Raw genomic sequence first — 14,405 nt, 5'->3', positions numbered from 1 at the left:
CCTTGATGCTCATTGTAACAGAAATTAACTGTATTAAAAATATAATCAAATATATCACCAATCAACGGATGCACATTAAATAAAAAGTGTATCAATTAAAAGTAATAAAAGTACCTGATATTATTTTCCCCTTGGGGTAACCACCAGGATATCCGCCACTTACTAACACAACGCCCACAGCATACTGATCAGCTGACCATTGGATATCAATAGTATTAAGTTTTCCAGCAACACAAGCCTTCATTACACTGTACAAGTCTGTTTTTATAAGAGGCAAGATTACCTGAAAAATTGTAAAACCCTTTTTAAATGACTACACATCAGGAAAAAATTATTATTTCTGTTAATATCAGTATTAAAAGTATATAATATTAAAAGTATAAAAAAAAAAGCTTCCATGAATTTTTGAAGCTTCATAGAATTTTGAAATGAAAAATGCTAGACTTTAGCCTAGACTAGCGGTTCCCAACCGGTGGTTCGCGAAAAAAATATTATAATGGAGGAGTTTCAACATGCATGTTTCTGATGAAGTTTCATGTTTTAGAGGTTTCAGAAAAATTTTGCTTCTTTTTTTTTTCATTTGTCTCTTGCACATTTGATACTCTTAACATGAAAATATTTGCATACTTCCTGACATACATTTAAATAGTTTACTCTGTCATTGCAAAGCACCGGTTTTAGCACAAACATACTTTTTCTCTCTCCTGTCCTTTGCCCTTTCTTTTTGTGAATGTGTTGTTGTGCTCATGGGAGCCCATATACAAAATTCTAAGGGAGGGCTCAAAAATTTTCCCAATGGTTTAGCAGAACATTTTCCCCACGGAAAGATTTCAGTACAAATTAGAGATAGTAAAATTTGACATTTTTAATAACTTATTCATTGATGGATAGAAAGAATTTTTTTTTACATTTTTGCAAAGAAAAAAGCACTAAAAGCAAGGACTTTCTCATCTTAAGGGGGGGGGGGCTTGAGCCCCCCCTTGCCCCCCCTATATGGACCCCCTTGGTTGTGCTGTGAATGGTTGCCTATCGTATAAATAGGTTCTTATGGCATGTGTGTGCTGTCGAAGTCGGACTTCAAACCAAATTACGGTACGGTTGGAAAACTGAAGCAGCACACTACGAATTGCCAGTCAAGCTGGCACACTACAATAACAACAAAACATTACATGGAGCAGTACAAGCACCTAAAATATTTCGATATTTAGTTTCTTTAACATTTGAGTATGACAAAGAGTTATCGCTCTTCTCTTGTGTTGAGTCAAAAATGCATAGAAGTGAGATCACGCTGTTGTTTGTTGCTATGACTTTCACACTACATTGACTACAATTTACTTCAAGCTTTATTGTTCAAAAAGGAAAAGAATGACAAGAAATCCAAGAATACAAAAGAAAGTATGAAAAATTAATTACTATAGAAAATTTTTGTGGGTGAAAGTTTGGCAGTGTGAGGTTTACACAGTAAAAAAACATCAACGGAATTTAACCATGCTACTTAATTTGCGCTATATGTAAATAAGGAATTTATGAAATTTGTGTAGAAAATTTCTCTTGTAGTAAATGAGCTTAAAAATATTTGTCTTGTTTACAATTACATATTGTGTAAAAATTGGAGTAAATGCGTATATTGAAAATAGACACTTATAGCATAAATACAATAAAATTCTTCAGCAATCAAATAATTAATGTACATAGTATATTTTTATCAAACAGCTAAGCTCGTAGTCCTTTTCACAGAGATTTAAACCTAGAGATCTTTTTCATTTTACTGTGAGAAAAAAAGTTCATTTAGTTAATCTGAGAGTTCCCTGAATGGTATTTTAAAAATCATTTCTCAACTGACTTCTGATTTAATGATTAGAGATAAATGTACCCTAGTGTCAGAAAAGTTTCAGTAAAACTTTTTTTTTGAGTCTCTTTGTTCCACAAATATCCAATTATCCAATTTTCAAATTTTTTTTCAAAGTTGATTGAATCTCAGCACTGAATAACCACTGCGTTAATTTTTTGGTGAATTTGTTTTGTATTCAATTTTTAGTGATCATTTTAGTTCGAAGCAATATTTGTAATCTATATTTTGCAATTGTGTTTTTAATATTTGTTATAAACTATGGAACAGCATCAAACTAAATCTCCCAAATTTTATTGTCTATGTCTCTATGTGTGTGTGTGTGTGTGTGTGTGTGTGTGTGTGTGTGTGCGCGCGTTTTTTTTTTTTTTTTGGCTTGCTACTTATTACCTAGTAAACAAGGGTTTTGCCAACTTCTTTAGGAGTTTGGAAGGGGTTCGTAAGGGGAAAAGGTTGAGAACCACTGGCCTAGACTAGTGTTTCTAGTTTGTCATTTTAGCATTTATAATGGATTTGTTACATGTTTTCCCAGAAAGCACAAGAAACTTGTATTAAGCTTAGTACTTCCTAATGAGAGAAAAGTAATTATGAATCAAATTGGCAATTACAAAAGGTATAATTTTCACATTAGAACGGCTAAGTTTAGTTTAGAATCTTTGTTAAAACATTTAGAATTTCATAACATTTATCATGACCAAGTAATCAGAAGGCTTATGAAACAAGAATAGAACTATATATATATATACATATATATAAAATACCATACTTAATGAATTTGACAAAATTCCTACAACATGTATTACTGCTTCAATAGGCTTGAAATCAATACATTAAGATGAATTGTAAGAAATTAAAATTTGAAATTTTGTTAGCATGCAATTGTTCATTTTTGCTTTGAAGTTATAGGAAATACTGTCCAGAAATATTTACAAAGGACCATAGTTCATAAGAACAGAAAATAATTTTACTGGTAACAGATCATTATCATTTGAGGTACTGAGAAGCAAGGGGATGTAAGTGGGATTTATAAAGTTTTGGGTACTACAAGTTTAAAGTTGAGAGCCTAGGTAGGCTTTCATTGGAATTTTTTTCCAAATCATGCTGTGTAGCAACACCTACCAGGGCTACTAGTACCATATCTTGCCCTAAAGCAGAGGAAAGTTTCTCCTACAATTTGTATTGATTATCTCCAAATTTTTAATTTTGTCACTTACATCTCTTTGACTCTCATTGCCTCATTTGAATATTTTCTGGTGTTTCACAATTGGTGGATACACGAAATGCACCAAAAGGATTTACTCGTCTTACTCAAAACTTAGCCAGTTTTGCAGCAAACGGCATAGCATTATGTAACATACTAAGGACAGTTCTTGTAACTTTATGGGAACTTTTTTTTCTTCTTCAAAAGTTGAAAGGGTCACTGTGTCAAGCTCAACACTAAAATGGCCAGACCGGTCCATAAAAGAATTAAAAATATGCTCAAAAAGTGTTTGTTTTATCTAATCGCTTTAATGGGTTTTGGCTTTGTTCAAATATTGACAAAAATTTTCCACCACAAAATTCAACCATTTATCTGATCTTTTTTTAAATGCAAATTTGAATTATTCCTGGAATGGACAACGACAGTCAAAACGACTGTGCATTACTTTTGTCTGTATTTTAGTTAGCTAATTAATTCCATTAGAAAGGCAGGAAAAGTAGTTTAAATGTTTGACCTTCAGTTATTCCTTTCTCAGCAAAATATGTTTGCGAGGAGTTTAAGAAATGTTCTTTTCTTGTTTTCCAATATTGTAAGTCATATTTCTCTCATTGGATTCGAGCTGAGCTCATGTGAAAGATGTTTGAAATCCACCTTTTATTTGTTTTATCTAAATGTTTCAAGTTAAACTGTATACGCAGGACCGGATCTACGAAGTCCCAGATCCCGCAGTGCCGGAGGGGGGGGGGGGGCTGTACTAAAAGGACTTGCGGCTCTGAGTGGTGTAGAAATCCAGTAAGCAGTTACGGGCACTGCTGATTTTTTAAAGAGGGGGGGGGGCAAATTTATAGATCCGCGTCTGTGTATAGGGATATTGTTGTATAGGGGCCTTATTGTTACATACATTTTCATACAACATTTACAGTAAGGGTCATACTGACCATTTCCAGCCATTCTACATATAACGGAACATCTATGGTTTAAGAAATTTTGATCTCAAAATCAATTTTTTTTGTAGGAAATGAAGAACTATACTTGGTACCTTGTGCTCATAAAAGGAAACTATTTGAAATTATACACATCATAGCTTTATGAATTAATTCAGTTTTTCCTTTTTTTCAAGTTCTATTCGTTATGCTTTTCATATTATGCTTAACGCTATGTTAACTAAATATATTATAATGCTTTTAAAAACCAGATAAAAATTACTTGAGTTTCAGGGTCACCAAATCTGCAGTTGAATTCCAGAACTTTTGGCCCATCTTTAGTCATCATTAATCCAGCGTATAAAACACCGATGTAAGGCGATCCTTCACTTTTCATACCATCGACAGCTTTTTGCATAATATTTGTTTCAATAAACTTCAAATCTTCATCAGAAACCAGAGGGCACCTGCAGTAAGCTCCCATTCCTCCTGTGTTGGGACCTTCGTCATTGTTGCCCAAGCGTTTGTGATCTTGGGCTGGTGGCATCAAAGAAACAGTAGAACCATCACAAAAGCCTAAAACAGACACTTCTTCGCCTTCTAGTAACTCCTCAATTACAATCACTTCACTTGCAGAAGAAAGTCCTTTATCCTGTTACAAAGACAAAAAAAAAAAAAAAAAAAAGATACATTGAGGCATTAATATAGATCAACTGCAAATTTATTATGGTTCTCATACTTAAGTTAAAAAATAAAATTAAAAATTATAATTTACTATATACAGTAGGCTCCCTGTTTAACAACGCTCTATTTAACGACGGTTTTTCACGGTCCCAGATGGTCCACTATGGTGTTAAAAGCATTCTATTTAAGGACGCTTTCTACTTTAGGACAATTTTTTGTGGTCCCTTGAAAGTCGTTAAACAGAGAGCCAACTGTATGTTACAGTAGAAGATCAAAATTGGAGAATGTCAACATTCACCAGAAATATTCAGTCTTAAGGCAATGTCTTTCCTGCTTTTGCTGCAAGACTAAACTTTTAATATTCTTATTAGTAATTTTGTGGAAAATGTATGATTGTTTGACAAAGAATTGAGAAATTTATGTAATACCAAATATCAGATAAGTTTTTATGCTTGTTAATTCATACTAAAAATAATTCGAGAATAGAAAAGTTTGTAATATCAATTAAAGTTAATAAAATTGAGTAAATAAGTTAAAAATAATAAATATGTTTCAGGCTTAGCTTAAGTTTGTATTTGTCTGCATCATGGCAAAAGAACCTAGGAGAGGGGTAACTTTTCCTAAATTGTTAGATTGTTATCAAGAACAATATTTAACTAGAATATAAATAGTACGTTAAAAAAATTAAAAAAAATGGATAATTTGTATCACAAAACAAAAGATACAACACTAGGCGATATTCACCAGCGAATATTGACATTAGTCAAGTTCCGGTCTTTCACAGTAACATATTATCACATGTCACCTCATAGCAACAGTAAAACATCTAAGCCTAGAAATAACAATAAGATAATCTACTGTTGTTCTGAAGCAACAACATAAAAAAAATTAATACCTAGTCAAAGAATTCTAAATTTATTGAAACTATAGTTTTCATTAATAAAAATCATATCTGGTGCAAACAAAAATCATCAAACACATCTTTTTTTTCAACTAAAAAAATGTATTGACTCTCTAGGTTCAAATTAACCAATCTTTACAAAATAAACACATACTTGCTTCAGCGTATCAATAGCTTTTGCTGCATTTTCCCTACTGTTGCCAACAATAACTCCTTTGCCAGCAGCTAGTCCACTAGCTTTTACAACTAAAGCATTATATGAAGCACTAAAAAAAAAAAAATCATGAATAAAAAAAAAATAAAGCACTGAAATTTTTAATTGTAGTTAACTTTATGGGTAATACAACATTTGAACAACATATATTACAGTAAACTTCCAATTATCTGCGGAATTGGGTAGCATGGCTGACGCAGATATAGAAAATCGTGGATAACCCACAACAAGGCTAAAAATGAGGGGCAAAAAAGGTAAAAGAATTTCTTGTTCAAAAATTTCTCTGTATGGACTCATAAAACTTCGTACAAACAATGGATTTTTTTTAAATTCAGTAAAAAAGTTCTGAATTTTATGAACAATAGAACTTAACATTAATCAAGAACTAGTACCGAACCAATAAAGAAATCATAAAAAATAAAACAAAAACAATCAACTTTAAATGTACAATTTTTCGAAAAAAGTCAATGATAAGTTTTTGTTTCTTACATTGAAAATACATTTTCTTGATTCTTGATTGACTTGCGCATAATCTGCACCATGGATAATCCGTTCAAGGATAATTAAGAATTTACTGTAGTAGCAAGGAATAGAATAAATGTCACAGTAAATTTTTAATAAAAAAATGAACCTATTTTATTCACATCACATAACAAAACAGTAATAAAATGGAAGAATACTAATGCAGTTCCTTTCTTCTAAATTCTAAGGATCTTTTTCTCTCTTTAATATAGAAGTAAACGAGTGTTTAAGTATATAGTTCAGTTTTGGCTTTCTTATCCAGAGAAAGATATTTTTATTAGAAGAGGTTTAAAGGAGGACTACCAGACTAGTAAGGGGACTTTCAGAGTTAAATTATGATGTCAGATATTATAAGCTATTCAGATTTAGGGTTGATTTGGAAATGAGGAAAAATTACAACTTCAGTAGCGCTGTAGCCATTTGGAACTGCTTATTGGATGAAGCTGTGATGAGCAATGACTAAGGTAGGCAGTTTTATGAGGGCCATAGATTTTCATTAGGGACTGATAAATTGAATAGGTGCAGCAGCTGTGAATATGACCAATAAGGAAGTTTTCGATTTTTCAATTTTCATAGGTGAAAAAATTTTTGCTATACGATAAGTAGTTTTTTTTAAATTAATTTTTAAAGTTCAAGTGCTTGTGACGTCAAATGGCATAGGAAGTGACGTCATGCGCTCTTCCGATAGGGGAGAAACCGAAGGACGTGCATTCGACTTTGAAGACGAAATGTAAAAGGCTTATCTCCTCGCATTTAACTCCTCGCGTTTCTGGAACATTAAACCTCTCATCCTCTCGGAAATATTCGAATATCATCATTGATGTTACTTGAGGAAGATTATTTAGGTTTTGCTTTAATGAATCCGGCCTCCATAGTGTGTTCAAAAGGATTATTGAATTTCTAAAAAAAAAATATCAGCGCGCTCAAAATGTCTCTAGCGAAGACAAGGGATCTTCGGTGGAAGGCTGCCCATTAGTGCCCTGTGACGTAAGCTCGTGACGTTTCAGAAGAGCGCACTTTTGCGCGTGGATTTTTAAAAATTCATTAAAAATCAATCACGGTGTTTTAAAATTCGGCGATGGTGAATTTTTTAGTTTTGAGGGTCAATTAACAATATCCAACAGCCAAAATATAAACATTTAATAGGTTGCAACTTCCCTGTTACTGGTCATCACTATTGTATTTGTAGTTATAAAATGTTTTAATCAATACGTCACAAACATTACCTCATAACATGCTTTTTTGCTTCCTCTGGATCAGTAAAAGACTTCCAACGAGCAGTGGGTATTTCATGTTTATCCATGAAAACTTTGGCAAATTCTTTACTAGCTTCAATTTGAGCTGCTCTTTGGCATGGACCAAAACATTTTATTCCATTCTTTGCCAAATAATCAGCTAGGCCTGAAAAAATTACAAATGCATGTAATCCAAAAGAGTTCAAATTATAAGAATATGTAAAAATAGGATATTTTCAATACAAAAAAAAAACATTGCAAAATTTTCAATTTTTTTCTAAACATTTATCATTAGAATGCCCTTAAAAACGGGATTTTTACAAAAAAAAAAAAAAAATTCTAAGAAAATTTGAATTTATGATAATAAATCTATCATATTTTTAAATAAAATCTCTACATTTATAGGCATCTATTTTGACCTTGTTACTTGGTAAAAGTAGCTAATTTACAATTCAATACAATAAAAGCAAAACACATTTTTCCATATGAGATTAACTCTTGGTTATAAAACCTTTTCATACACTTAAAAAACTTGCCAAACTTTTTCTCCCCACATAGTGTAAATTTTTGAACTGTATAATTTAATCCAACAGTCATGCAGATACAACAAATGTTACTAACTAATGTTTAAAAAATTGGTAAATTTTCAAATGTCCCCCAAGATCTTTATATTCAAAGGTCTCTTTTTCCTCCCCCAAAAATAAAAAGACTTACCATTAGCTAAAGGATCTTCAGGTCCAACAACTACGAAATTAATACCTTTTTCCTTGCACCAATCAACAACTTCAGAATGATTTTTGACATTTAGAGCTAGAAAAAAAAAAGTTAAATTAAAAAAACTGAAAAAGGAAAAAAAAATGACACACAGCAACAATGTTTTATACATATTTAAAAAAATGCTGCAATAATGAAATTTAGCGTTAGGTTTTTCAAAGATTAAGGGTTCCACCCCCCTGCTTGCTCCAATCTTCAATCGGTGGCTCAATACCACCTGTGGCCGGTGACAATTGATGATTTTAAGGCTTTTATCCCTGGATGTCTGGCTCCTTAAGGTTTAGAGGGTCAAAACAGGGCAAAAGGCTTTCCTGGGATGTCCTGTATCAAATCGCACCAGTATTGCACAGGTAGGCATTCATAGTGAGGAGAAGATATGGTTAAAGAAACACAGTCAGGCACACACAGGTGTCAGAATATATTCTAAATATTCTGAAAAAAGAATAAATTTGATTGGCAATTAAACAAATTTTCAAAGCTTCATACAAGATTTAAGACTCAATAACTCTATATTTTCCTGTGCTAGGCTTTTAATTGCAATACTAGCTGCATCGCCCGGCGTTGCATGGCCCACCTCGAAAATAAAAGTTGTGACAAGTGACGCGAGTTCAACACTCAGGCTTGAACCAAAAAAAAAGTCAGTGAAATTTTGCGGCAGATTGTGGAAAACCCCCCAAAAAAGTAAACATTTTAAATCCCCTGATTACAGGAAAAGCCTCAAAACAAAAGCAAGAATTTTACCTGTTTATATTCAAGAAACAAAATGGCAACAGATTTTTCATCTCAATGATTTTCTTCACGCTATACATCTTAATAAAAGCATTGTAGCGGAAAGTTGAGATGAAGCACAGAATAATAATTTGAATGGAGGAAAGCCTTCGAAAAATAGGGATTTTATCGCGAAATCCAAGTGTCATAATTAATAGTTTTTAATTGATATCTCCGCTAATTATTATCGGAGGATTATGTTAAATAGCCAAACATGAAGACGGGAAAATTACAAACTCATCGATACCTGGTTTGATGGTCAATTCACTGTCGTTCGAGAGAAGAAGCTTGAACATACATAGATACATAGATACGCTCAGTTTTAATTATATAAGAAGATATTTAAAATATAGATGAAAATCTCATGTTCAGAAAATCATGTTTTATACTCTATTAACATTAAATAAGTAAATAATAATTATTTTAAAGAAAAAAACACAAGAAACAACAAAATACTTACCACAATTTGATACCTTTTTATCTCCATTAGAATGGGTTCCAGCATTGCCTGGAGCTACATAGATATGTTCAATGTTTGGTGACTGGGATAATTTCCATGCCAATGCATGTTCACGACCACCACTTCCAATCACTAAAACCAAGTCGGCCATTTTAAACCTGAAGAAATAAAAGTAGCAACTTCAAAATAGTTGATTCACTACTTTGAGTAAACAAAAGAAGAATCTGTTTCAGTTAGGATCAATTAAAAGTAATATCACGTATCAGAAATAAAAACTCATAAATATGGACTTGAAGCAAAGCTAGTATACGATATACATATGTTGACAACATTTTTTAAACTAGTCTTTAATTAGATTTAAAACCCCATTTGTGTTCAACCAATGATCAAGTTCTTTCAAAAAAAAAAAAAGAAAAAAGAAAGAATTATGTATCAAAATAAACCACTTAAATTCCATTTGTTAACTAAATAAATAAAACGAAATGATCAACTAGCATTTTGTATCTCTATGAGAATCTAATTATTTTCAGAGCCACTTCCTTGTTGAAGGCCTTCAACTTTTGAAGAATTATTTTATTAAACAACATGAAAAAAAGTTGAACTAAATAATGCATTTATCTTAAACTTTGGCAAATGTTGTAATTTGTAAAGATGAATTCAAGCTGTTCTAGTTTTAATGACACTTCAACATAAGTTTGTGTACCTTAGTGGAACTTTGAACAAACATAGTTTTAATATTTTCTTCAGATTTCTGTTTTTTGAAATTTAATTAATGCTTTATAACATTGAAAAAAAAATAAGAAAGAAAGATAACAAAGAATTTGATTGGAATTCAGACCTTTCTGTGAAAGTTTAACAAGCAGAAACAGTTCATTTAACAACTGATCTTATTTTTTTAAATGATATAAAAGTTTCCATCAGATTACAATAACACATAATTGGACAGTCAATTAATTTCTGAATTCAGTTTTTCAACAAATATTTTATGAATGAAATAAACTTCATGTTGTATCTTAAATTTATTTATCACGTTATTCCACTTTGTTTAACTAAAAAACCTTCGGCTCATATGTAATTTTTTCACACATTTCCACACAATATAATTTTTCTTTCAAGTTAAACAGATGAGACTTAAAACTAGTGCTTTCTAACACTTAAAAGTACTAAATTAAGTTCAGTTCAAACATTTACAACGTTTAAAACAGCGATCAATTTCAAGGTTTTTTATACAAAAAATTAACAAAAAAGCAATAAAATTAAATAAGAAAACAAAAGAACTACCGCAAATTCCTTCTGTAAAATTCAAAAGAGTTGTAGCAGCCAAAAAGACCCCGGCTGATATATTTTTATCAAATTTTTATCTTATCAAGAAAGTATGGAGATAAAATATACGCGCGCGTAAGTTTTCGAAATCAACAATCAACAAGTGCTGCTTTTTCATTTCATTTCATTTGGTGCGTCTGCACAGAAAAGATGAGAGATATGGGCTCAAAAGCCTCTTCTCTCCGGTTTGTGGTTTTTCTCGTACATTTCAAGATTTTCACAAAACTCTTCATTTTTCGTAAACGTTTACGCTTTTGTGCGCTCAGCACAATTTTCAAGAATTTCAGGTGAAATTTTAACAACAATGGGCAGTTCTGACATAAAGAACAAAACTGGGGAAGTATAGAGTCCTTAATAAGGACTTTTCAAGGAATTTTTAAAACTAGAATTTAAGAAAATTTCTGGGGTTGGGATTTTGAATCCCTCATTCCCTTCGTCAAAAATCTTCTAAAAAAGCGTTTTTAGAGCTACAATTTAAAAAAAAGAATCATTGGTGGGCTCCTGAATCGTACTTCTATTAACATAATTAGAGGATATAGTAATTGCGTTTTTTTTTTTACAATTGCAATTTCGAAAAATGGGCGAGAGGGTGGCACCTCTTCTTCCCCAACATTACCAAAGATCGTCAAAAATGCATTTTAAAAACCACAAATCCTGAAGCTTTCTGGGGGAGAAGCGTATCTAAGACACATATGTGATGGAGGAAAAATTGAAGCCTTTAATTTCATACACCTCCTTACTTTTTTGACCTCGGAATACCCCTGTGCGGTAAAAACACTGCTAATCCAAAAGAAGGTTTTAACCTCTTTGACAAGACCAAGGAGAGTCCAAAAGTGCGTTTTTGGGCCCTTAATTTTGGAAAACTTTCGGGTCAGAGCCCACGATCCCTTCCATCCTCCTTAATATCACTAAAGGTAACTTAAAATTACATTTTCAGAATTTTGATTTCGAAAATTTACGGAAGGACAGCTACCGATTACCCGCTCCTTACATGCTGTTGTACCAAACAGAATCGAAAATCATATTTCTTGGACTTCGATTGCAATCAATTTTTCCTATGGTACCTCTTTACCTTGTCTAACGTTGCCGAAGAGAACTTTAGAATGTGTTTTACGAAGGAAAAGCTCCTAAATTTCCATCTCCTTCCCGTAAACAACCCCAAAGAAAATTTTTAATTGGCATTTTTAAAGTTTTATTGTCAAAAATGTGCGAACCCCCCAAACCTCTTCTCCCTCAGCGTCATCAATCGTAGACCTTATAACTTCAAAAAAATTCCGAGTTAGAGCAACCATCTTCTCTCCTAACATCTCAACATGCATCTCAAAATTGCGTTTTTAAAACTTCAAAACAAAATTTACCGGGGTCAGTCCCAATTTCCTTTTTAAGGCTTCAAAATTTTCCAGGGGAACGCCCACAAACCAAACCCTTTTGCTTGTGTTACTACCAAATATAGCCTGAAACTGCGTTTAAAAAAATGTCTTTTGAAATTGCGTCTAAAATAAGGTTCCGAATCCTGCGTCAGTTTGGCATATATTTCAAAATATTAAAAATACTCCTAGTTCTGCTAATCCCTTACAATCATTTGGGCGCTCCTGATCCCAAGAGCTCACGCAAAGTGATTGGTGGTACATATTACTACTATTTCATGTCCAACTTGACGGCCAATTAAAGGTCTTCATGTCATTGGTATCTTTGACAGTTGCGACATTTACGACACCACACATCGTTTTCTGAACCATCAAAACTTGTGCATTATTGAATTTTGATTGAATAATGTTTTAATAATAAATTAAAAGTACCCCAGAAAACATTCGCTCACATTTTGATTAAGTAACTTTAACTCTTGGTAATTCAGTAAAATTATTGTTCGGAAGAAAAAATAAAACAACCAATAGTATCGCCTGCCCCCCCTAACCCCTTCTTATCTTCTTCCTATTTTTTTCCTTTTCCTGTCCCCCCCCCCATTCCCATTGCCATATGTCTACCAATGCGCAATATGCTTCAAAAATCATACCAATAGGGGACTTTTTGTCGAAAGTCATACCAATAGGGGACTTTTTGTCGAAAATTTATGACCCGACCCACGAAACAAAATCCTGGCTACGGCCTTGTTTAGTTATACGACAAATTGCTGATCTCAGTATGGTGTTTATACACATACCTATATACACTCCCTATCCCCTATAAGGATAATTTTGACTGCACAAGCAAGAAGTGAACAAAATATTCCTTCATTTTACAAGTTTACTTAATCAAACCTTGATTGTTTCTTTTTAATTAAATCTGTTTACTATGCGGTATATTGCAATAAATATTAAAAACTCACCACAAATGATTTTATGATGTAGAATTATATCAGGTTTTATGTTCTTAAATAATGCTTGATAAACTAAACAGGAAAGAGCTTATTGCATATACAAATTATATTACCAAACACAATCACTAATGCATCTTCATAGCTGCAACATATGCCAAATTTATCGTACAGCAACCTCCTTACAAAAAGCAATATTATTTTTTCATTGGTAGATCATTCAGCACTTCTTCCACCATAGTTTTTCCGAAATATTATTTCAGTTGGTAAAGCTCAAACTTTCTCATTAGAGTTAATTTAAGGCAAATATACATTTTCTCCATTTGATTTATCATTTTTTCCCCAATGGGAGGGGTTTAACCCCTAAAACCCTCCCCTTGGACACGACTTTGGTTGCCCTTACGTGTGTAAAATTTCGTTTCATCCTGACAATTCCTTATGGGGGAACTTTTTTGTTTTGTTTTTGAGTGTACATTTTGCTTACAACAAAGGTAAATCCAGCTTCTGGTTTTCACAATATCTTAATAAGGTAACAAATAATAAGGTAACTTGTTTTTCTTTGGAAGGAGGATTACAGAAGAGAATCCATTTCCATGAGAAATAAACAAACATAACAGTATTTTAACTTATGAAAAGTTAAAAAAGTACATTTTTGTGACCTCTCTCTCTCTCTCTCTCTCTCTGTGTGTGTGTGTGTTTTAATTGCAAAGTATTTTTGCGTCTGGAATAATTGTTGAAATGTGCCGCAACCTACAGCATCTGATATCTGTTTTTGTATTTTGTTTTTGTTGCAGCAAACACAATGAGAGGATGTTTTCTAGAGAGTTTACCCTACTTTTCACCGACATTAAAAATTGCCCCCGCGCCCCTAAATATATCTAGAGGTAAGGTTGAAATTAAAAAATAAGGGGGAAGGAAATTTTGTGTCGGCGAAAAGTAGGGGACACCGAATTTTCTAATACATATTTATTAATGCTAGCGTTATTGTTCATAGAAATATTATGTTAATCAGGAAAACATTCAATAATATTTTTCCAAATTAAATCAGCCGAAAATTTCAATTTTAAAAGAACGACGTAAATTTTTTCTTGTACCGAGAAATTAAAGATATTTGCCCTTTTAGCACTGTGTTGCGATGTGTGGAGCTTACTGAAATATGTAAAAACATCTTCCCACACACAACTTCTTGAGTACAAACTGCTATAAAAATTTATTTTGTGAGCTAATTGAGTGCTTA

General features: G+C 32.5%; 1 protein-coding gene across 1 annotated transcript in view; it reads right to left on the bottom strand.

Annotated features, from left to right (window-relative positions):
• Positions 1 to 10,975, bottom strand: part of LOC129229434 (trifunctional purine biosynthetic protein adenosine-3-like) — a 78,640-nt gene extending 67,665 nt beyond the window's left edge. Inside the window, exons 1-7 of the mRNA XM_054863741.1 lie at positions 10,813 to 10,975; positions 9,532 to 9,689; positions 8,244 to 8,339; positions 7,521 to 7,695; positions 5,713 to 5,824; positions 4,257 to 4,625; positions 115 to 283 (exon numbers count right to left, since the gene is read on the bottom strand). Coding sequence (XP_054719716.1) covers positions 115 to 283; positions 4,257 to 4,625; positions 5,713 to 5,824; positions 7,521 to 7,695; positions 8,244 to 8,339; positions 9,532 to 9,682 — 1,072 coding nt within the window. The 5' untranslated portion in view covers positions 9,683 to 9,689; positions 10,813 to 10,975. The remainder of the gene's footprint in view (positions 1 to 114; positions 284 to 4,256; positions 4,626 to 5,712; positions 5,825 to 7,520; positions 7,696 to 8,243; positions 8,340 to 9,531; positions 9,690 to 10,812) is intronic.
• Between the last annotated feature and the right edge of the window lie 3,430 nt (positions 10,976 to 14,405).

The sequence above is a fragment of the Uloborus diversus genome, chromosome 9, assembly GCF_026930045.1.
Source record: "Uloborus diversus isolate 005 chromosome 9, Udiv.v.3.1, whole genome shotgun sequence".
Lineage (NCBI taxonomy): Eukaryota > Metazoa > Arthropoda > Arachnida > Araneae > Uloboridae > Uloborus > Uloborus diversus.
This window is presented reverse-complemented; position numbering and strand designations above follow the sequence as displayed.